The following is a 24869-nucleotide window of genomic DNA, read 5'->3' as shown; positions in this document are numbered from 1 at the left end:
AGCCGCGAAGGTGACGATGAAGTCGGGATACGTCTGCTGTTACAGGCACAGCAAACATACGGGTCCCTCCTGATGGATGAAGCCAAACAGGCATGGCTGGCCACCAGAAGTAGGGTGTATCAATGGGGGGACAAGTCATGTTCCATGCTCCATCGACTGTGCCACCAAACTTTCCAACCCCTCCTGCTGCCAGGCCTTACAAATGGTGAGGGAGAGGTCTTGACCGACCCGCACGAACTGGCGACGAGCTTTGCTACGTACTATTCAACCCAGTACTCCCCGCGCGACCACCTGTCTGACAGTGAGCTGGCTCGCTTTCTCGCAGAGCTGCCACCGGTGCCGTTATCGGATGAGACCAAGACGGCCCTAGAGGCGCCCCTCACAGCAGAGGAGTTGGGTGATGCACTGGGGCAGCTCAGCACTGGCAGGGCCCCTGGCCCTAACGGCTACCCGAGTGAATTTTTCAAGAAATTTCATGTACAGCTTGGTTCTCCGTATCGTCGGGCGCTTGAGGTGGCGCGTGAGCGAGGGGTGTTGCCCCCGGACTGGCGCCACGCCGAAATAGTGGTCTTCTTGAAACCGGGCAGACCCCCGGATCGCCATGACTCTTATAGGCCCATCTCGTTGATTAATGTTGAGGCCAAGGTCTTGGCCAAGGCCCTGGCGAACAGGCTCGCTCCGCATATCACAGACTTGGTCCATCCTGACCAGGCAGGCTTCATGCCTCGCAGGGCGACGCGGCATAATATCCGTCGCGCACAGGCGGCGATCGACGCCATTGGGACCTTAGGGGACCAGGCGGCACTGTTACTGGCCGACATTGATAAGGCGTTTGACTCCGTCAGCTGGTCGTTCCTATTTGCCTTGCTGCGCTGTCTCAACCTGGGCCCGGTCTTTCTGTCGTATGTCCGGCTCCTCTATACAGATATCACGGCCTCGGTGCGGGTCGCCGGGGCAGTATCGGGGATGTTCCGTATCGGCCGCGGGACCAGACAGGGGTGCCCTCTTTCCCCTTATTTATTTGCACTCGCCATGGAGCCTTTGGCTGCCAGGGTGCGCCAGGACGCGCTGATACGGGGCTTCCAGTGGACTGGTTTCAAAAAAAGGGGGGGAGGCAAAGGACACTATTTACCACTCAAGATGGTGGAAGGTCCAGTAACAGCTTAGTGTCCGTACAGAGTACTAGAGAGTCAAACCAAAAAGGGGGGTTGCTGTACTGTTCCTAAAGAAAGAAGAGGTAGGAAAATTCTTGCTGGCGTGACCAAGGGGGGGGGAAAGGATATTACTGATACCCTGGGGCATCCATTATGTTGGATATATTTGCCTCACACACCCCGAGGAGTGTCATGCTTCATCATCGGCGGTTGCTCCTCGTCGGGGAGGCGGTGCAATCCCCGACGGGCACACCTCAGAGAGGGGCTCTTTGGCGGAGATCTTTTTTCCAACTGCCTATAGGTGAAGTGGGGGTATGTGGGCAGGGAGTTGTGTACCTATGGTAAGGTGGCTTAAAATGTAACAAGGGGTACCGGAATGGACTTTATTCTGGGGGTCCCCTAGCTACGGTTAAAAGGTGAAGCTAGTTCCCTAGGTGTCAACCTATTATGTTGTGTTACCCTAGAAGATACTAGTGGTGTATGTGGTCAACATGTTTCTCGCTATTGGTATATTTACCGCGATTCTTCAGGAGGGCAGGGCTGAACTACAGCGCTGAGCCCAGGGTGTGGCTGAAGTCTGCTGTGTCCGGGTGTAGTGACCTACCCATCCCCGCCGAGCTCGAGTAGATGCCGAACACTCATGTGGCCTCTAGGTCATGATCATTAGACATAGGCATAGGAGGATCCACTAAGGTAAAATTACAACACATATGACACGAGCATGTTGTTGTCTTCACTTTGGTCCTGAAGAATCGCGGTAAATATACCAATAGCGAGAAACATGTTGACCACATGCACCACTAGTATCTTCTAGGGTAACACAACATAATAGGTTGACACCTAGGGAACTAGCTTCACCTTTTAACCGTAGCTAGGGGACCCCCAGAATAAAGTCCATTCCGGTACCCCTTGTTACATTTTAAGCCACCTTACCATAGGTACACACCTCCCTGCCCACATACCCCCACTTCACCTATAGGCAGTTGGAAAAAAGATCTCCGCCAAAGAGCCCTTCCAGTGGACTGCCACCCTGTCCGACAAAATCGCACTGTACGCCGATGACGTCCTCTTCTTCCTTACCGACCTGCGGCGCTCAGGCCCGCGTGTCCTAGAGGTTATGCAACTGTTTGGGGAGGCTTCAGGCCTGTTTCTGAACCTCCATAAATCCACGCTGTGGGTGTTGGAGGGGGGCGAGGTGACGGACCCCTGGGCTTCGGGGCTGCGAGTGGCCACGACCGGGCTGAAATACCTGGGCGTGTTTCTCTCAGACTCGGCGGACATTGCATGGGACCGTAATCTCATACCAGTCTGGGAGCGGGTACAGTCAGATGTTAAAACCTGGTCTCGGATGCCCCTATCAATCTTTGGCCGCTCCGCTATATTTAAAATGGTGGCGCTACCGCGCCTATTATACCAATTACAGAACCATCCGTATCCCATCCCGCCTCAGTGGTTTAGGCAGGTCAACTCGGTGCTGGGCCGCTTTCTGTGGGCTGGAGGTGCTGCCAGAGTTGCGTTGCGTACTTGTTTTTTGTCCACCTACTGTGGGGGTTTGGCCACTTCAGATTTACTGTCATACTATCAAGCCGCGCATCTTCTCATCCTGAATGACTGGTGGTATGGCGATGGTGGAGACCCAGCTTATGCCCTGGAGCGTGCCTTGATGGGTGACAACTCGCTTCACACCATCCTCTATTCACCCAGACTGCGTCGCTCGTTGCCGAGGGTTACGCGACTTGTTTTTGCGGTGTGGCGACAGGCCTTGCGTCGCATGGGCTGGTGGGGCAGACTGACCGCGGAGACGCCCCTGTGGCATAACGGTATGCTGCCGGAACTGTCTAAGCTATCGGGCTTCGACGGCTGGGACGCGATTGGTATCTCGCAATTAGGCCATGTGCTGTCCGGCACGACGCTCAAATCCTTCCAGGCCCTTCGCACCGAATTTGATATGCCCCAAACTCAATTCTTTCGATATCTACAACTCCGGCATGCGCTGCTGCCCAGTCTTACCAACCTTGACTCACTCCCTGATTTCAGCCCGATCGAAGCGAAAGTCTTCATGGGCGACCTTGGAGATAGAAAACTTTCGCGCATCTACCAGACTATGGTCATCCATTGCTCCTCCACCCTCCTCCCGCTGAAGGCGGCCTGGGAGGCCGACGTCGGTCAGTTGGATGAGGATGATTGGCGAGAGGCCCTGGAGTCCCCGAGGGGTGCGGCTATTGCGATGCGTTTTCGACTCATACAATTCAAAATTCTCCATAGGGCCTACTATACGCGTGAGCGTCTGCGGAAGGCGGGACTGATTGAGACCCCGGACTGCCTGCGGTGTGGGTCGGAGATAGGTACGTTACTCCACACAGTATGGTCGTGCCCCAGACTGATTGGCTTCTGGAGAGGTGTATGGGGCTGTTTGTCAGAGGTATTGGGCTGGACCCTCCCCCGTACCCACCATTTGGGCCTGCTGCACATACTAAAGAGGGGGTGGGTGGAAATATCTACAAGAGGCACCTGCTCCTCCTGGGGCTGGTGGTGGCCAAGAGGGATCTGGCCCGAGCATGGAAGGATGTGAGGCCCCCCCCCATGAGTGCGTGGAAGGCTGGCATTGACTTCTGTATGGGTTTGGAACGCCCGATCTTCGAGGCTCGGGGATGCCCCCGTAAACACTTTAAAATATGGAAAAGGTGGGCAGACCACAGGGGCTTGCAACTGGACCCCCCTGCTGAACCGGAGGAAGATCTTTAGCCCCATGTGGCCTGGTGACCCCGCTCCCCCACACCTACACTTGCCGCACTAGGAACTTACGTCGATACTGTATATGCGCACATGCCTGGGGTTAGGGTGGGATCCAGGGGAGGGTTCTGGGAGTTGGGTTGATGGGTAGATGAAAAGATAAAGACGGGGTTAATGTTTCCTGTATCCTTGTATTACATTGATTTCTTGACTGGACGCTTAGTCCTATCTTCATGATTGTCTCGGTATGTTTGGTGGTGCCATCCTGATTGTAGGGGGCCACTCTATCACATGTGCTCATCTTTATCAATAAACTTGTTGTGAAAAAAAATATAGTGATATACAGATGATGATATTAATATATGAACACTTTTAAATGTATAATATAATATAAATATCTTTATTGGAACATTTACATCATCATCAATGATTTTTTTAACAATACAATATTGTTATGTATAATTATTATTATTCATAAATACGTTTTAATAATAATAATATTCACATATTCGTCATATTGTAAAGAAGTAAATCAGGAAAAAAAATACAATATTACACATTTAGTTATATAATAATTTTAATAAATATTACATTAAATATTTCTACATTTTTATACTTAATGTAATAAATATTAAAAGTATGTAAAATATAATTAATATAGAGCAAAAAATATGTACATTTCACAATGTACTATGCAATATTTTGTACATTACACATAATTTCGAACCATTTTTATAACAATAATGGACATTTATAGTAGTACTTTTCACAGTTACATATAATTCGGTTCTGTTATTTTGTAACCACTCTTTGTCTTTTTGCGTTATTTTGGGAAAGGGAAAGTCGCGGTTGGAAGCAGGTTCACGTTTGAGTACGTACGATTCTACTTTTATCTTTTTAAAGTATTGTAATTAAAAATTAAAGGTACTCCTTTGTTATTTTGGGGTTGGTAAATAAAGTATGATATAATGGAGTGCACTCAATACGTATTTTCGTTAACGAGTTTTTGGGCCATTTGAAATAGTTGGAGTTAATGAGTATGTGGTATCATTTAATTAAAATTAAAACAAATCGGAATGTTATGTTTATATATTATGGTATAATCCTTAGTGTTATGTCGGTGGGATTGTTTTCATTTTTTTTTTCGTATTTTGAAATAGCTATTTCCGTTTCCGATTACTCTTTTTTTTGGGAAAGGAAGTGTGTTTCAGTTGTTAGAACGGAGATGTATAACATTCTTCCTTCATATTTTGAGTTCTTTGAAATATTTATCACAGTTTTAGATAACTGTCGTCATTTTCAATGGCATTTAAATAGTCGTTTTATTTGGATGATGGATAGTTTTAGCACAGTTAATAGAAAAATATTTAATGATTTGTTGGATTAAAGGATTAATCTTTATGATGTTATTTTAAAGGTAAGTTATTCATTTTTATTATTTTGTTTTGATGGAAACAGTATTTAAAAAAAAAAAATTCATATAATGATATATTTATTTAGTCTTTTTATAATAGTGTAAAAAATTATTTTTGACTAAATAAATATAGATTTATTATATTAGAATATGTGTGTGATCATATTCAGGAAATTGTTTGATGTTTATCCATTGATTTACTTATTGCAATTAGTTTAATGTTTTGGCTATCATTTTTAAATATTCCAGTCCTCTTGTTGTAGGATATAGTTGGACTTGCTGTTGAAGATATAGATACATTTGAGCAGTTTGTCTAGAGATTTTTGGTTTTAGTTGTATGACAGATTGCTCTATACGTAATTCCTGAAAGCTTTGCTCTTTTTGTATAGCTGTGAGTAGCTTGTGTAATGTGGGTGTTGTACGTCCAGTAGAAGAGAGGAAGGCATTGTGCCAACCTTCAACAGCATTGTTCGTTTTTGCCTCTTGGTTCAGCGTTGGTAGATACACATTCCACCAGGGAATTAAAAATTTAGGCTGGCGTCTGTAGCCTGACCTATGTAGTCTTCCTACCCAGTTGTCCTCAAAGTAATCTAAAAGTGGGGCGAGTCTTTGCTCATTTTGGGTGTAGAAAGGACTTTCAATTAATAGATTGTAATGTTCTGCCACATCAGTTACTGGTACATATGCCAGAGCAATGAGATGTTTGATTTGGTATGCAAAAGTGATATTTGTTGCATACTCAACACTAAGGGCAGATTTTTGTAAATGTCTCCAGAGACATTGATTGAAATGAAAATAACATCCTTGAATGGATGTGTGTGGGTAACTTTTCAAAATAGAATTAATCATAGCTTGTTCAAAGTCTATGATGATTTTCATTGGGAAGTAGTCAGAAGTTTGTTCTTTTATTTTTTGCAAAATTTCTGAGTAAGTTGTGGCTTGTTTGTTCGGTAATAAACAGTATATGAAGGGGATACAGGTATTATGATATTGCCCATGAATTGTGTATAATTGGTAGAAAGGTTTTGGGCATATAGAAAAAGTTCCATCCATCATCCAAGTAGCACTTTCAGTTAATTTTTTCATATTGTTATTAGTTGCAAACATTATTATTCTTTTGTCCTTGCTATGATTATCATACAAAATAAATGGCTCGTCATTATGAGTGATTACAAGCTCAGGCGGAATTATGACTTCCTCAAAAGTTTTAGGAGTTGGTATATTGGGTCTACTTGCTTTCTTTGTCCTTGCTATTGTTCTTTTAATGGAAGCAATAGATGGTAGCTGACCTCTTGCTTCTCTGGGAACTTTAGGTAGTAATTCTTTCAGAATTACGTTGGTAGGTAGTTCTGATCTGCTACTTAATTCTTTGATATTCTCGAGAGTGGATCTCACTTCGATTTCCAAGATGTTTGGTGGGTGATTATGTTCAGTGGTATTAAGAACACTAGTTTCCCTTGTTGTAGCACGGCCATAGCATTTATTGGAGTAATATTTCGTACACTTCCAATTTACTTTTAGGTCTTTTTGTTTATCCTGAGTATAAATGTAGCCCATATAGCATAACAAAAATTTGCCTTTCTGAGATGTAATAAATCTTGCATCATCAGTCATTCTTGAGTTCTGGTATCTAGAAAAGTTAATATATAAATATTAATTAAATGTGAAATGTATAAAAGATTTTAAATAAAGCAAGTACTTTTATAGTAATTTACTTACCAGTAGTAATGTTCTATGTATCGAAAGTAGGTGCTTGTTGAGTCCGATGTTGTTGTTCTATTGCCACGGGCTGTTGAAAAAAAATTAAGTTTGTTATAGTAAAAGTTACAATTAGTTTTTTGGTTACATTTTTGGTAGTTTATAACGTCTCTAAAAATACTTTAGTTTAATTGGATTTTAAAAGAGACATTTCCAAGATATTATTAACAGAAGTATACAAAGAGTCATTTTTTGTTCAAGTATATTCTATAGAGTTTATACGGACTAGTTATGTTATATTTCTGAACTTACCTAGAGAATTAGAGTAGTAGCAGAATGTTTGTTCTTTGATGTGAAGTATCTGTTTTCTGTAGTTTTGAGGTCTGTTTAGAGAGAAAGTTTTTGAAAATTACCAATGCGTTTATATGTCCTATAAACAATACACACTTGTTATAAAGCATTGTTACTTATTTGCTGAAAAGAACCTGGGATGACACATGTATTATGAGTTAAAGCAAAAGAAACATATTTAAGAACAGGATTAAATAATTTTTCACACAGCATTGTAACGTTTTTTCCCCAAAACATTCTGGCTTCACAATATGTATTAAGAGTTACAGCCGAAGAAACAAATTAGAGAGTTAGAAATTAGGACACTAATTGGCAAATAACGTTAAGTAAATACTAAAAATATGTAGATACCTTTTTTAAATGTAAAGTGTCCAGTATCTTGAAGTTGAAGTATAACTTTATTTGTTTGTAGAGTCTGTTTAAAGGCAAAGTACATAAAGAAACAACAATTTAGGTTACAAATCTTGGTCTATAAGTAATAGTAAAAAAGATTAGCATTTATTAACAGAGTTATATTATTACTTACTTGTAGTTTCAGGACGAATTTTCTTGCACAGAAGAATATAGATGGTGCTCCCAAAATTGGCAGTATGTGGTCACGAAGAATATTCCCTGCAAGTTGTATGGCTGTTTGTGACTGGTTTATATAGTGTATGTGTAATTAAGTTTGCTATCTGATTGGTCAGATATGTAAAGACGAGTTACTATTGGTTAGTTTGAATTTTTTTAACTTAAACATTTAAGATATATCTTCTTATATTGTTTATGTAGAGGAACTGAAATGATATATTTATGTAATAAAAAACTCTTGTAATTAATATAGAATATGTACAATGAGTACTAAGTCTAAAAAATGTATGTTTACAATGACTTTATATCCAAATATCGTTAGTGTGCGAAAACACAATTGTTTACAGTTTATCTTACTTAATAATTTGAAAAAGAAAATAGTGAAGTCTTTTAAAATGTGTGTATTACTAAGAGAATAGATTTATTGGTGTTATATAAGAAAAATTGAATTTTATTTAGCAATCGATATTTTTATATAGACGAAAATAGTGTTATCGATTTTTTAGTATTCGATATTATTGTAGTGTGCTATATGTAGTATTGAGTGTCGATATTATGGTAGTCGAAAATACTCTTAACGATATTTGTGTCGACGATATTTTTGTACATCGATGTAGTTTGCTCGATAATTTTGTCGTTTTCATGTTAAGTATAGGGTGTCGATATTAGTGATATCGATGTTTGAGACTCGATGTTATAGTAGGTCGATTTTTGTGTAATCGAAATTCTGTCAGTGATTCCTGATGTAACATTTTCTATACTCTGATTTACACTCATATGATTGTCTCTGTGCAATATGTATGTGATGTAAAGTGCTCAGACACCTTTCACTGGTATGAGTGATGATATAAAACTAATTGAATCTGAGAGACAGTGGTTATGGAGACTTGAGGGGCACAGTTAAAGTGTGCAAGTGAGGGAATCTGTGGCAGAGAAGGTCATTGGGGGGTGCCAGCAAACATTGTCACATCAGTGTTAATGCCGTCCCTGATGACACAACAACAAACCACTGAATGAAGAGGGCTGTCTCTCTATATAAATACTGTGAGGCGCCCGCACTACATTCATTTTGTGCCTTAGCGCGAACTTCTGATACATTCTAGCTCATTAAGTTGTCAGAGCTCCAATGTGAGTTACCATTGAAATGCATTATGGTACATGAACGCCGACTTCATACACATAGATCATTTAGAAGTCACTATGCTTGAAAAAGGCACATCTTGCCCGCTAACTCTGTAATCACACTGCCTTTAACTTGATATGTGGCTGTCATTAGTATTGTTCTACATGAGTCTCACATCACAATATGCTGTTGCTTTAGCATTTGTTTGGCTTATGTGACACAGCCTGAGTTAGTACTGAAATGCCCTGTGGTATTTGCATGGATGATGTTTCACACCCAAAATTATGTTTGTATTAGCCAAGGACGCCACTTAATATTAGACATATTTACTCATCACAATGGTTGTGTAAACAAGCACAATATTATTATTCTTTGTCGGAGCTGACTCTTTTTGCAGGGTTATGCCCAAACCTTTTGCCTTCTTCCTCCTGTTTTTATGACCCTCTTTTTGTTGATTTAGGACTTTGGGCACCCAACTACTGCTAACCAGTGCTAAAGTGCATGTGCTCTCTCCTTTTAACTTGGGATGATTGGCTTACACCTGTTTGGCATATTCAAATTACCTGTAAGTCCCTTGTATAGTGGTATCCTACATTCCCAGGGCATGTAAATTAAATGCTACTAGTGGGCCTGCAGCACAGATTGTGCCACCCACAGAAATATTCTTTCAAACTGGCTCATGCCTCTGCTGTTGCAGGGCCTGTGTTTGCTGTTTATTCCTGAATTGAGTTTGCAATTAAGACTACTTGGCAAGCCTTAACTCCCCTTTTACTACATATAGAGCACCCCTAAGGTAGGCCCTAGGTAGCACAACGGGCAGGGTGCTTTGTAGGTAAAATATAGGATATGTCTTTATTATGTGGCATGTCCTGTTAGTGACAAACAGCCTATTTGGTTTGTCACTGCTCTGAGACCTGTTCCTCTCATAGGTTTGCGTTATGAATTTCAAGATATGTTTTTCAGTGGTAACTCCTGATCTGAAAGAAGTAGCATTGCCATGTTTGGTATGTTTGTAATAGTAGGGATAAATCTGGCGTATTGGTGCACGTGGATTTTTCCTTACTATTTTAGAAATGCCACTTTCCGAAAGTGGACATTTCTATGTGCTTATGACTCTTTGTGCTTTGCAGCCTGACTCCAATCAACGTCTGGTTTACAGTGACAGGGGCTGTCTGTGCATTCATTCTAGACATTTACAAAAAGGGAGATGAAGTGTGCTCCCCCATATCCTGAAGACCCATCACCAGGCTGATGGGTCTTCCTGAGCTTGAGTGGTGTGAGGAGTTGTCACTTATGCCTGAATAGGGCTGTGCCTGTCCTCTCACAGTGCTGTCTCCACCCCCCTGTAGTGTGTCTGGAACCAGGGCTGGGATTGAAAAGGGGTAGTGTGCACCTCAAAAGTTGTTTTGAAGTTTCCTCCACATCAAATACATTTTTTGTATGAGTACAGGGGCTCTGACCCCACATTTAGAGTACACTACTTGACCTGAAAGAATCTGAGCTGGAGTAAAGTTGCTGTGTTAAATGATTGCCATCTTACTGTGCTGACTATTTCCAGGAAACTGCTGCTCTGCATGTGTGAGCCACCCTGCTACCCGCTGACCTCTGCCCTGCTGCAGGGACTACTACATCCCTAGAGTGTCTCCAAGGTCTTGATGCCCTGTCCTTTCCAGAGGTTACAGGAACATGAAAGACCTTATGAGTTACCTGGATCAAACTCCCCCACACTGGTCATCAAGCACCAGCTCTCTACTTTGGGGGCCCTTCTAGTTAACAGTTGGTGCCTGAGAGTGGTAAATATGGGCAATTCTCGCACTATTGTCATCCTGGCTTGCTGAATTCCCCCTATGAGTGTGGTGCTTTGTGTACATCGGCACCTTTGTGACCCTGGCCTTCTGCCTTCACATGCAGCCTGCCAGAAGGTCTAAAGGGAGACCACAGGGCTGGATTTCAACACGAGCACCATTTCTCAAGAGTGCAGCCAAGAGACAGGGAGGAAAAACTGCTGCGTCCCTCACTCCAGAATGTGTGTAGCGCTGTACTGCTTCTCTGCACCAGCATAGGAGCCTCTGGGTTTCTCAGTCCGTCCCGTTGTCCTGCTTTAAGATGCACTGAACATCTTTGAGGCCTGCCAGATGCTTCACAGCCACAAAAGGAATTCTCTCAGCACAGACTCTCAGGAAGCGAGGCCGCAAATTGCCACTGTCCTTAAGGAGATCACCCTTACCCGACATCGGCAATCCCAAGATCGGAGTGTCAGAGGTGCTGCACTCAACCTACCCGTAGGGAGATCAGCTGGTCACCACCGGTAGCCCTTATGAAACATCCTGAGACCTTCCAGATGCCTGTCTGGCCCGCAGGAGTCTCAAGGGCCCCAGAGAGAGAACCACGAAAGGTACTGTGCAGCTGCTAGTGAGCAGCTGCCATAGGTTGACACACACGGGGACCTAGCGAGGTTGCCCCACAGAAGGTGGTAGTAGTTACCATCCCCCCATGTCTTCATATACCTGGGGGTATTTCTTGATCTTCGGCAGTACAAGGAAAGACCTCCACAAAGCCCCCCTGTTAGGAACTTGCCGAATTCCAGAGGAGAGGACTGAAACTTACTGTGACTAGTGTGGTAGAAGTGCTTTGTTGAGATCACAAGGTTTTCTCCTGCACTTGGAAATTGCTGCATGTGGTTTCTATCACAGGAACATTACAAAAATTACTGTATTTCCAATAGGAGAAACACAGGTACTTCTGTGCCAGCGTTGAGACATTTTCTGACCCTCTAAAGTTTAATAGGAGTGCAGATGAGCTACACCTTATGCTTAAGGTATTAGTTAGCAATCCCTGAATTACTGGTGATATTGGGTGATTTATGTGTTTTAGCCCTAACCTAGCTACTGCATTTTTATACCCTGATATTATAAGATGTATGTAACTTGGATGCCTGGTTTGTCAGGATAATGAGTACTGGTTCAGGATCGGCTTACTATGTAAGGTAATGGTGTTTTCATGACGTGTACACCATATAAGCCTTTATCATGTTGCACTAATTGTGATGTTTTGACAATTGCCTAGATGGCTAAGTGGTTATTGGGTCATGTTGTTTGGGTATATGTTATGTGCACAATATATACAGCATTTTTATATAATCCTGTCTGGTGTCTCTTTTGTGGAGAATTTATTGTGTCACTGGTGTTAGTATGTTACACAAACGCTTTACAGATTGCCTCTGGGATAAGCCTGACTGCTCATGCCAAGCTACCAAGGGGATGAGCTGTGGCTATCTTGGGTGTGTAACTCCCTTGCTGGAACTAGAGTGGTGGGTTCTGCTTGACTTAGATGCATACCCTAGACAAACCAGAAAACCTATTTCAGCAACCCCAGATGACTTTTCTCTGCTTGCTACCACTTCTGCTCACTACTGATGAAGGGTTAAACCCAGAAAATACATATCTAGAGATACCAGCACTGCAGTAACTTTGAAGTAACCGTACTACTTTAATTTGAATGCAATGCAGTGAACTGTGCTGGGATGAGATAGAGTGTGCACCCTCCCCCCTTATGGAACTATTATCATACACTGACCATAGCCCAAAGCACTTGCTGCCAAGGAACAAAACACATACATACACACATATCCCCTATATTCAGGTTAGCTACATATCTATTGCTTTATGAGATACCGAAGAAGTTGCAAACCTCTCTAGTCTTCACTCATAAACACCACACTGATGCATGAATGGGTCAATTGCATAGCAACCTAACCAAGAGTATTACATGAACATAATAGTCAAGGCCCAGCATAATAAGCTTAATAACACCGGTGTACAGTGGTTTCCCTGGAAATATGATGTAGTGTAGTTCCTATACCCCTTATAGGCCTTGCGCATTGGAATAATATACGCTATAGTTTTGACATAGAACTGAGGTCAGTATGTCCCCATCGAGTACATTAAACTTAATTACTTGTGTGTGCCAGCTAGCTCAGAAGTTACTAGAAACTTCTCGAATGAACAAGAAGAGATGAGAACCGCAAAAACATGACAACTTTGTTTCCCTTAGATTCGGAACAGTTCTTCTCAGAATCATGGAAACAATAGATAGATAACAGTTTCACTCCGACAATGCCGGTTTCAATGTGAAACCGGCATTGTCGGAGTACCCCCGGGAGAGGCGAGTCACATCATGACTAACGCGTGATTTCCACATTGTTGGACCCCAGGGCGAGGCAAGCCACATTTGTGACTTCCGCACACTTGTCACATTGTTGACTCCCGGAGTATATGGCCACAGATGCCTTTAATTTTGAATTCCGGCCCTCGCTCGCATACAGAGGGTGAAAGTGCGGCCACCCGACTCAAACACAGACGGGCACTGAGATTTTAAACCACCGAAATAACACATTGACTGAACCCCACCTAAGACCTCGTGGACACACAACCGCTTGCCTGGCGCTACCACTTCCGCCTATTCCTAGAAGTTAAAGAAACCTCCATTGTGAGGCTTCCCCTCGCACCATAGAGGCTTCTCTCATTCAGGCATGTTTTGTTATTGCATAAGTCCTGATGATGATCCCATGCATCTAGTTGAGCTATAGGGATCGAAACGTCGACACCCAAGAGTGGTTTGACACTTACATTATTGTTTAATAAGCTTGTGTACATTCCACTCCAGGCGACACTGCTACTGATCTTTGAATTTTCTGCAGTGCCCTTTCCTTGCTCTCTTTCCTTGCCTGAAAAACACCCCTTTTTTCACCCTACCTCTATCTTCCCTTTCCTCTGTCGGTACGGCACAGGCTTGTGTCATGTTATTATTGTATTGTATATTTGACATTGATTTTTGAGAATAAATTCCTGTCCCGGCTGGTTCAGGATATCTTAAGCCGTATAGTTTCCATTGTGTTCCTATACTACATTGCACATATGTTGAATAAGCTAGGCGCCATTGTTTCCTATAACGAAGAGTCCCTCTAGGTTCTAGTCTGCTCCATACCTTAGAATGAGAGAGGTTGGAATCTCTTTCTGGGTCTCGATCTCTAATACCCTGCTTGGGTAACCTTCCATATTTCATTATAAGCAGCATAGATACCGGCATATATGAAACGTTATTGACGTGGTTGTTTTGGTCCTAGAAAGAATTCCCTAAGGTCTGCGCCTTCTTTAAGTAAAGATAAGGGTTGTTTTACACCCTCTAGTGTAGCTTTCTGTAACCAATCAAGGCATAGTTTCCCTACACTGTATGTTGTTAATAACCCTGATGCATATTGTGGGTCTGGCCTATTGATAGTGAAACCCTGTGTTTTGTTCAGGAATCGATCTTGACAGTTGTTTGTGTCTGTGGGCCAGAGCAACCATTTCTTCCATTCAGGATCTGATCTGTTGTGATGTAAAATAGTATGTATGTCGACCTCCCCCTGTGTAGCGCTATTGTTTGCAGGTGCAGGTATGGAAGGAGTGTTCATGTCTTTGATCGTGGCTATCCCAAGGCAAGGCGTTTGTTGGACAGTGTCATTCAAAAACAATATTTGCTCAGGGATGATACAGGTTCTAAACAAAGCTTCTACCCCCTGCACTTGCCAATCTTTTTTATCCCACACACATTTTTTGTCAATGTTTTCTTTCCATAAGTCGAAACCCTGTCTAGACAGTTGGGCAATAAAGGCTGCAGAATAAATATGTTTTGTATTGGTTAACATATTTTTCGTTCCTGTCTTGTTAACATTTCTAAAATAAAACGATTCTGGATTTGAGAACTTGAACCTTGAAAAATATGGAAACTTCTTTGCAAAAGGTTTTGAGCTACTCTTTGGAAGTGTAGGACAATGTTCCCATTGGTTATACATAAATATATTTCTAGGTGATGAAGTTTTATGCAAGAAATGATGACCATTGTGGTTGTAACAATATAGCTGTTCATAATCTGATTAACCCTCTAAATATTCATGATTTGTGAATACTGCAGACATTTTCAGATCAGACATCATGTTATTAACAGTCTCGAAGTCCCAATCATCAGAAAAGATACTAGAGGTAATAAAGTCACTTAATGAAATTTTAAACAAGTGTGGAATATTCAAAAGTTCTTATGGGCCAAAAATGTCATATTCGGTTTTGTCCCGAACTGTGCCATATGGTATAGGAACGGCTGTGATGTTCACTACTTGCAAGTCTCTTGCTTCACGATGGAATGATTTGTGTGGCTGGAGAAGTAAGTTCACTCTTTTACTTGCTGTGTCCATTTAAACATATTTTCCATTTATCAGCATACCCAGATTTACTACCAGAGCTAGCCAAAGTAGAAAGAAAAATATTTCCAAAACAATTCATAGTTCAATCCATGGTGAAACCAGGTAAGTCTTTTTCAGGTGATGAAAAAAGTATGTTGCATGTTCTTTGAAAGTTCTTTGTGCTGGCGTCATTTCAGGTTCACTGGGATCCTCAGAAAATGTATCAAAGTTAATGAAATAGCCAGAGGCAGTTCTTTGAATGGTTGGAATTGCAGCAGGATTAGCTTAAATCACTGGAGCCAGTTGATCACTTGTTACTTCGTTGTAGATAGGTGTATCAGGACGAACTGTTATTTGGGTCTCAAGAGGAGCGAGTACCATAGGATTGTTGCTTAGTCCTTCATTTTTCACTGTAGAATCTTCAAAGGTGATGAGTCTCTCAGTTTGAACCTCTAGGATAGTAGCTAGAGGAGTGCGTCTGCTACATTGTCAGAGTCCACTTGGCCTACTGCTTATTATTGGCCACATAGTGTGGTTTGATCAGGTCAATGGGCACAAATATTTTCTCCTTTTTACCAGCAAGGGGCGGCAATAGTACTGTTCTTGATCCGTGGATGGATAGGACAGGTACTGTTTGTCTGTAAGAAGGCCCAAATTCCTTCTTGTCCGCGATCTTTTCTCTGACTAGATCCCCAAGCTTTGGGATCCAGACAGGCCTTGCTGGGACTGCCGGATTTTCCCCAGTGATGCTTGGCTTCAGGAACACGTTGCTTTGTTTCAATCTTAGTTCATTTAAGTCTTGTAAAACAACCAAACGATCTTTGATATCAAATTTCTTATTTTCCACCACTGTGCCTTGCATGTCAAGGTTTGGTACAAACATTCTAGTCCCAAATAGGACCTCATACAGTGTGACACGCCCTAGAGAACTTCTTGGCAAATTATTTAATGAGCGTTGGACCCTATAAATATGTTTGACCCACGAGGTAAGAAGTAGGTGCTGTTTTCTAAAGTATAGCTAGCTATAGTTTAGTACAAATTTAGTTAAGATTCCCTGAGCAGATTGTGTATCGCTACATTATACAATAAATTGAGTTTGGGATTACGAGAATTATTGGAGATCTGATTTAATTTGGATTAGTTTTTTGACAACAGTGAATACTAGTGAGAAGGTTGTAAGAAATTAGTTACTTTAGCCCTGATAAAGTCTTTTGGACAATTTTCCATAGACGAAACACGCGTGTTGGCTGTATTGATTGCATTATTCAGAAGTGGAGAATATGTTTAACAAGTCTTCGTGGAAAGTCACAGAAATACGAAAATAAAAAACCACAGACTCATATTGAATGCTATTCAACTTCTTTTTTTAAATTCATGACCGGAAATTTGTTGTATAATATAGCGATACACAATCTGCTCAGGGAATCTTAACTAAATTTGTACTTTAGGCAACTGGTAGCAGTTGCGAAATGACAGCTGGGGGTAGTGGCTGTTTAGATTCCCTTGATGCAAACCATAAAGAATAACAAATAGAGATACCTAATCCATCAGAACTTGCGCATTAGAGACCTCACTGCCCATTTGTAGAAATCATAGCTATAGTTTAGTTTTGCCAAGAGTCCCTCTAGGTTCTAGTCTGCTCCATACCTTAGAATGAGAGAGGTTGGACTCTCTTTCCGGGTCTCGATCTCTAACACCCTGCAAGAGGAGTCAGAAACACTGGAGCTGGATTCTCTGCGAAGAGGATGACAGCGCCTAGTCAGTGCGTCAGGAGGGGACTCAAATTCCTTCTGAACTTGCCGTGGCGAGCCGCGTAGCAGAGTATGCAGCCGAACCGTGCCTTACCATGGCAAGTGAAGGTATATTTATACCTTGAAGGTGTTTAGGTATGACAGTATTGATGTAAAAGTCGGGCAGAGGAACGTCATAAATTAACCCCTAAGGAATACATGTTCATGCATAACAAATGAGTTCTTGCAGAAATCAATAATCCAAACAGGGGAAGCCCTAAAGGCTAAAGAGTCTGGTTTTCCAAGAACTGGTTGTGACGTGTAAGGACGGATGTAGGTGACCATGCCTATATTTGGTTAGCATGGGTAATGCCTGAATAAGGGTTGGATTTCTATGCCTAAATAAGGGCAATGTGAATTGTGCCTATATAAGGGCATAAATCGAAAACCTATATACGGTATCTAAATAGACACATAACAATGAAAAGTTACTGGACTCCTGAAAGTGCTAGGAAGCAATTCCACTTGTGGAATGTGCAGCATACACATGCCAAAACCATAACAACTTTTCTTTCCTGCCGGCGCCCCCTCATACACATTAGGAAAAAAGTCACTGGAACAAATACTTCTCTGAGTTGAAATTCTGCCACTCCTGTAAAATTGCAGATAAACGTAGGGGGAACAGGACTGTATACACTTTTGGATAAAGAAGATGTGGCCATGGACATCAAGGATAATGTAGGCAGGCATGGCCCATGCTCATCTGAAAGGATGCATGCCTATAAAAATTGGCTTCTCCCAGAAAAGCCTGTGAAACCATGCCACACAAATTTGATGAAAAGTCTTGGATAACCCACTCAATTGTAGTCCTGCCTGCATGGTGTCTAATGTTGCTGTTTCACTCACAGCCAGAGTGAGATCACTTAAGCAACAATAAGGCACTTCCTTGATGTAGTTGTCAATTCCTTCTTTACTGCAGCACCACCATCCTCAACACCACGCTGGTTACTCATCCGAGTTGCAGCCTTCATTGGTTCAGTACCTCAGACAAGCAGCTAGAGAAGGGGCCAAAATATAAAGAGAACCAAACAGACACAAAGAGGAGTATCACTAAGAGGTCTACGCTTATAAAATGACAGTGCCCAAGAGCTGAGTTTTTAAACATAAGTGGCCAAGAATGCCGTTGTTTACAAGTCCTGGACATAGCCATACAGTCAGGGCTGTCCATCTCCTGCTCTTAGCCTTTAAAGTCATCTGTAGAGCTCTCTAATGGTGCATTTATACAAATCTGCAGCAATCAGGCCCAGTTTAAGGAGTGGTGGATACAGTCCCATAGAAAGGCAACTGGTAGAAAACGGCCACTGCCCCCTTACACTTTTGCTTCAACACACCTCTCAGACTTACGTGGTGCAAAGAGTCTTTAGATCTCGTCATACTAAAACTTGGGCCTGTGATGAAGTAATCTGGATTGTTAAGGTTGGTCACAATACCTACAAAAATAAGTGGGAAGAGCTAATTAGAATATTCCATGAATTCAGAGGAAGGTACGTCATTCGGAGTGATTGCATGACCCTAATGTAACTCTTCATAGTACAGGGTTTGTTTTTCAGTGTGTTCATGTAGGGTGCATTGTCTAGGCTTCTAGATTATAGTATAAATCTCATAACTGTTTTCTTCATGCCTCTTGAAATCCTGCATACATGCTTTAATAGAGGACAGTGGATTCATTGCTGACTGCTGAAATCTGTTTGGGAATTGTGGGCCACAGACTAAGCCTCAATTGGACCCAAAGCACAAGGACCTTGACAAGTAAAAACGACTTAGAAGTCATAGGGGTCCAGGCCTAACCACAGTTACTTTTGCATGGTTATGCCTGCCCACATTCAATTACTGGTCTCCTTTTTCACCTTTCTACAGTAGTTTGTTAATGATGTTTAGCCACATCAACAGATGGGACCTTCACTCCTCTCAAGTCCAATATTTGGTAGTCAACTTCCGCCATACTATTTACTAGGGCTGTATCGAAGTCCACATGTGATAACTCAAGTAAAGAGCTTTGAGTTCACGTTTTCTTTTATCTCAGAGGTGATTGCAGACACTTGTGCTTTCTCTTGCTGACGGGTATTTATCAGGTAAGGGCATTATCAGCTGCTAATCGCCAGGCTCTCCTATATGAACCAGAGCAAAAGACTTGGGCTCGCAGTGAGGGTCAAGGGTACAGAGCACTCAGAGCATATGGGCAGTAAGGTAGGAAGCTCAGCCCCCCATCTCCCTCGTACCTCATACAAAAAGATAACATGGCACGAATTAGCATCTTTTCGTTTAGACAAGGATCACAGTTTTATCTCAGAAGAGTACGTTTACACTCACTGACAGCATTTCTTTCCTCCTGGAGCTGCAGCCCCTTTGCTCGAAGTACAACCACGGTGAGGCGTCCAAGGTAATCATTGTAGCTCAAAGAAAACTGGACATCTCCGAACTCAGATGGTGGCTGAAATAAGAGTGTTACTTACAGTTACAGTCATGATGCCACACAATTAACAGAACATAACATAAGATATCATTGCATACTTCATCAAGTATGTGTCTTAATGCAGCTATCAATAAATTTTTAAATTAAAATGTGTATATTTTCAATAATGATGTCATATAGCATGTTATGTATACAGCGCTTACGCTATCAAAGGGTGGCATAAAGGTGAGGCTGCCGTCCTGCAAGCGGAGGACCTTAAAATATGGTAGCATTGAAGGTCGGAACATGAAAGACAGATTTTTGTTTCAATTCTGGTTGAAAGCTTGAGTTTCTTAAAGTGTGTTACAGTTTGAAAAACCTGAGGCTTTTCTAAGATGCAGTGAGTGTGTTCCAGACAAAGATAGGATACAGCACAAACAAAATTGAGATTATAAAACATCCAGTTGATCGGGTGAGCATGGATATTAGGGGATACCATTGTTGTGTGGTGGCAGGTAGGTTGCTTATGGACTGAGGAAGTGGAATGCTCAAGTAATTTACTGGTAATTCCATTACTCTAAGTCCTTTGTTCCTCGTTAGAGTCATCACGCTTTGAGGAGTGTCCATCTCTTCAGACAGAACATTTTGTGCTACTTCTCTTTTTTAGATGCAGAAACTGAAAGTTCCCTACCCATTAATAGGAAATCCTGTATTTAACAAGCATACCTTCCTGGCCTTTAATTGCCCTTTCAATGGGAGGCTCGGCGAAAGTATTTTGTTATGGAAGAGCTGTAGAAAATGGTCTTTCACTCTGAGAAAATGGACCAAAACATCTTTTTCTCTTTTGTCAACTTGTGGAAATCTCAAATTCTCCCACAGGTAGGTGATCAAGAATTTGCTTCACTTCTTCTACTGATATATTTCCTTTTCGAAGATGGACCAGCTTTATCGGGAGAAGAGAAGTGTGATTAGAAAAAATAATCACTCTTTTGTGGTGATGACGTTTATTTATTCTTCTTCTTTTCCCTCACTACCTCCATTGCATTAGTCACAAAAGTATTTATTCTATTCTCAAGAGAAGAATTATTCATACCTTTGTCAGAACGTCTGCTTCACAAAGAAAAAGACCTCCTGGTTCTACTCTTGGCTCTGAATTTTCAGTGGAGGTGGATACGTCCTCCTCAAGTCAACAGGTACTAAACATAGAGCTCCACCCTCAGATAGTTCTAGAGTCGTGTCTTCTCTGACTAAGTGTGTTTCCTACATTGGTGGGAAAAGCACACAGTTTTGTTAAAATATCCCTCACACACCAAAAGGACCCTTGGTGTCATGCTTCATCATAGGGGTCTTCCCGCCCCGCTACGACTACGCGGGAGCACAATTTTTAAAAAGACAAAACTATGTGTCATGTAGGAGCGTGAGTGGGAGGGTCAGGAGTGAATGAGAGAGTGAATTAAAAATACCTGGATCTTTGGACTAAAAACCTTTAATATTCCTTTGAGCTGGTATTATTAAAAGTGGGGAAATAAGGTGGGAGGTATATTGCCTGTAAGGAGCTGTCCCTCCTATGTCTGTCTACATGTTTCAAAGCCCTCCCCTGGCTTCCTCTTCAGGACCACGGTGATCCCTTCTACACTCACCATATGTTAAGGAGCGTTGTCTATAAGGTATTTGAAAAGTAGTGTATGTATATGTAGTATGTAGAGGCCATCTAGGCTACATTAAAAAAAAGTTTTCTTTACCCATTTGTTGTTCTCTAACAAGCACCAAAAATAGATTGTCCAACCAGATAAATAGAAAAAGCCACAAAATGTTGAGACCAGCTCAACAAAGGTATCAATAAATAACCCAAAAAGGGTGCATAAACTGGCTCCTTAGGCTCGAAAGAATATCTAACAGAATTAGCTAAAGGAATCAGGGAGCCGACTGCCCTGCCCGCCATCTGGAGAACCTTTGCCATGCGCTGTTTGTCTCCATCATTGATTTAAATGGATTTACCTGACAAAGTGCTGATGTGCACATTGGCCCATGGACCCTGGACCCTAGTGCCCACATGCTCTTGTTGCTTTTCGATATTCCAGTTTAGCCTAAACGCCAGTTATCCTTCTCCAAATAAGACGTTACTCCGTCTTTGGTAGAACACAGGGTCTCTCCTTACACTTGGAGTATAATTTTGATTTGCGGTTACATGGAGCTAGGAAACACAAGTTTGTGAGTTATTAGGATTGCATTTTCCAGCTTATTATTAGCTGGGTTATAGGAATAAGAACTGAGAGCCTAATCTTAGCCCTGAAGAAGTCTGTGGTATACAACCACCAAAGACGAAACACGTGTTGGCAACAGCTAGATTACATTAAGAGGGATCACTGGAAAATAAAAGAAGAAGAGAAGAGACACACGACTCGTCATTTGTTGATATATACTCTTTAAGTTTGTTAGCTCAGGATGTATTTTGCATTCGCAATGCAGAGACTTGAATAAAATTCTCTCCTTGATGGGCAGCCAATGTACATCTTTTAAAGCCGCCAACATAGAAGACCTACGCTGCCGATTTAACACCAGTTTTGCTGCTACGGACTGGATTCTCTGCAGCTTCTGCAATACTGAATGAGGTGCTCCCAGATACACAGAGTTGCAGAAGTCCAGTCTGCTCAGGCTTATACTCCTCACTACGAGAGGTCTGGTGGCACTAGGCAGTAGTGGAAGGATCTGCCGTTGCGCTCTTAGCAAGGAGAAACAAATACTGGCCGTTTTATTGGCTTGTGACTCCAATTGAAGATTATCGTCCACTAAGACCCCTAGGTTACACACTGTTCTTACTGGAACAAGTGGTTTATCCTTAGGGGTGAGCCTGAACTCCAACGGCAGGTGCCGAGACATTTTAGTCATGGAGCAGTATACAACCTCTGTTTTTTCTACATTAAATTGCAGGGAGTTTGTCCTAAGCCAATTAGAGGTCTGTTGCATAGACTCCAGAAACGTGTCCATGGTTACTGTTTGATTTCCTTCCATGGAAAACACCTGTTGGGTGTCGTCCGCATAATTGACAATCAATTTCAAAAGACTTAATAATAGGGATCAAAGGGCGCAAGTATATGTTGAATAGAATGGGGCTTATTGAAGAGCCCTGTGGCACCGGGGTCTATGTGGAAGTGAACTGTGAAATGGTCACTACCTGTTGTCTACCCGTTAAGTATGATTGCAGCCACTTCAGTGCCCGTCCTTTCACTCGTATATTCGCCAGTCTTTTCAGAAGTATTATGTGATTCACCGTGTCGAATGCGGCCAACATGTCTACCAACACTAGTACAGATGGATTGACATTGTCGGATCGCATTCTCAGGTTGTCCAATACGGACACTAGGGCCGTTTCAGTTCCATGACCTGGTCGGAACCCAAACTGGTCTTTATCTAGCAGATGGTTTTCTTCAGATATAGGGACAGGGATTTTCTAACGGCCCTTTCCAGGATTTTTACTGGGCATGGCAGGAGAGAGATTGGTCTAAAACTCGTTGCACGTTTAGGATCCAGAGATGGTTTCTTAAGCAGCGGGGTCACCACTGCATGCTTCCAGTCTTCTGGAACCATTCCTTCTTCCAATGACTGACAGCAGATCTGCGGCAACCAAGGGAATAATTCTAGTCAAAACTCCTTCCATATCCCATGTGGAAGAGGGTCCAGGGGGGAGCCCGAGGATACGCTTTGAGCAAGGCTGTTAAATGGATCCTATGTGAGGGATTGAAAACATTCTAGAAAAGATGGCTGACAACTATGAGGTATTTTTATCTGTGGCTCTTCTGCTAGTATCTGAGATGGTTCATCTTCCTCATCCAGGCAACTGTTATTTGGGGTTAAACCCCCCACAATTTTAATAATTTTCTCTTAAAAGTGGGCAGCAATATCATCGTAGAGCTTCTGCGTTGCATTCACCTTATTGCCCATACAGGCTGGATTGAATAGGTCCTTATTAATATTAAAAAGCACTTTAGTACTATTAGGTGCTTGCAGGATGGTTTTAGCGTAATACTCTGTTTTGGCTTTAGATATAGCTTCCTTATACTAAGCCTGCAACAATTTCAGTTCTTTTTTACCTGAGTCTGCATACGACCTTCTCTATTTCCTTTCAGCCTGTTTGCATTTTTTCCGCATAGATTTTAGCTCCTCGCTATACCAAGGGGCTGAGGGTTTCTTTCTGATCTTCAGTCTTTTTACCAGGACAGTCTGATCCAAAGTACAATTTATATAGTTGCAGAAGATTTGATAGATTTCTTCTACTGAATTGCTAGAGGCAAAAAGATTCTGTTTTGGAAATGTCGAGTATTATCTATTTTTTATTAGCTTGACTCATTCTCTTCCCTTTTGGTAAGTTACTAACCGATGTGTGTTATTATCTAGTCTGGGCAGTGTTATCCTAAAGTGGAATTAAGAATGATCGGTCCAACTTTGGGGCAGTACATCAATCACCTCTGTCTCGCTCCGGTTAGCAAAAAGAAGGTCTAAGACATGTCCTCCCTGGCGGGTTGGCTGTTGTACCAGTTGGTGTAGATTAAGGCTTTCACAAGTTTGCCTCAAATCTCTCAGAGGGGGTCCTAGTTTCACATTATCCCAGAGATTTTAGTCCCCCCAATATCACCATCCATGAGTGTGTTAAAGTCAGGTTAGCGAGGGTGTCAAACAGGACTTTATAACGGGTGTTTAGACCCGGTGGTCTGTAACATACTATTCCTGGTAGTAGTTTCCCTCTTGCCTCTTGCAGTGAAAAGCCGAATAATTCAATGCCTTCGAAATCATTCACATGTAATGAAGTAAAATCCCATTTTTCTTTCTTTCTTTTTCCCCTCCCAGATGGCTAGATTGATAACAATGTCAATGGCAATGTCAATATCATTATTGACCATAGCAGCTTGTGTCCCTCTAGCATCCCTCTTACCTATATTAACAAGTTGTTCCTCGGAGTAGCATATTCTGTCGTGACATTGAGTGGAACTAGCAGTGTTGCTGGCTCTGAGCGCGATCGGAGCACGGGCGGGCGCAGATAGGCTTGCCTCTGGCGTGCCTCCAGCGTGTAATCGGCGCGCCCGCTGCACACTTGCATCACCCTTCCTAAATAGGGAGACGTATGCTTAGCAGCCAACCACTAGCTCCAAACCAAGATGGCGACGACTAGGAAGTGCAGATATCGGCAGGATAATCCCAGCTTAACAGCGAGATGCAAAATTGTTTTAAGGTGCAAGTGAGGGGGCTTATTATTGTTTATTTTAAAAAGGCAAAAAACTGGTTTCAGCGATAAAATACTGCGTCACAATCCCCCTATACCCAAGCCCCATGTAACACTAGCATGCAGAGAGAGAAAACGTTTTAAAGAAACTGCTTTCCCAATAAAAAAAAGCGTGCTGCCAATAGCGTTTTGGGCTAATAGTCTGC

The 24869-nt window shown here is 42.2% G+C and overlaps 1 protein-coding gene across 1 annotated transcript in view; it reads right to left on the bottom strand.

Moving 5' to 3' along the window:
• Window positions 1-24869, bottom strand: part of LOC147711230 (synaptotagmin-15-like) — a 780145-nt gene that overhangs the window by 71368 nt on the left and 683908 nt on the right. Inside the window, exon 6 of the mRNA XM_086922014.1 lies at window positions 19364-19484. Coding sequence (XP_086778140.1) covers window positions 19364-19484 — 121 coding nt within the window. The remainder of the gene's footprint in view (window positions 1-19363; window positions 19485-24869) is intronic.

The sequence above is a fragment of the Lissotriton vulgaris genome, chromosome 5 (assembly GCF_964263255.1).
Source record: "Lissotriton vulgaris chromosome 5, aLisVul1.2, whole genome shotgun sequence".
Classification (NCBI taxonomy): domain Eukaryota; kingdom Metazoa; phylum Chordata; class Amphibia; order Caudata; family Salamandridae; genus Lissotriton; species Lissotriton vulgaris.
Note: the sequence above shows the minus strand (reverse complement) of the source record. Positions and strands in the feature narration are given on the sequence as shown.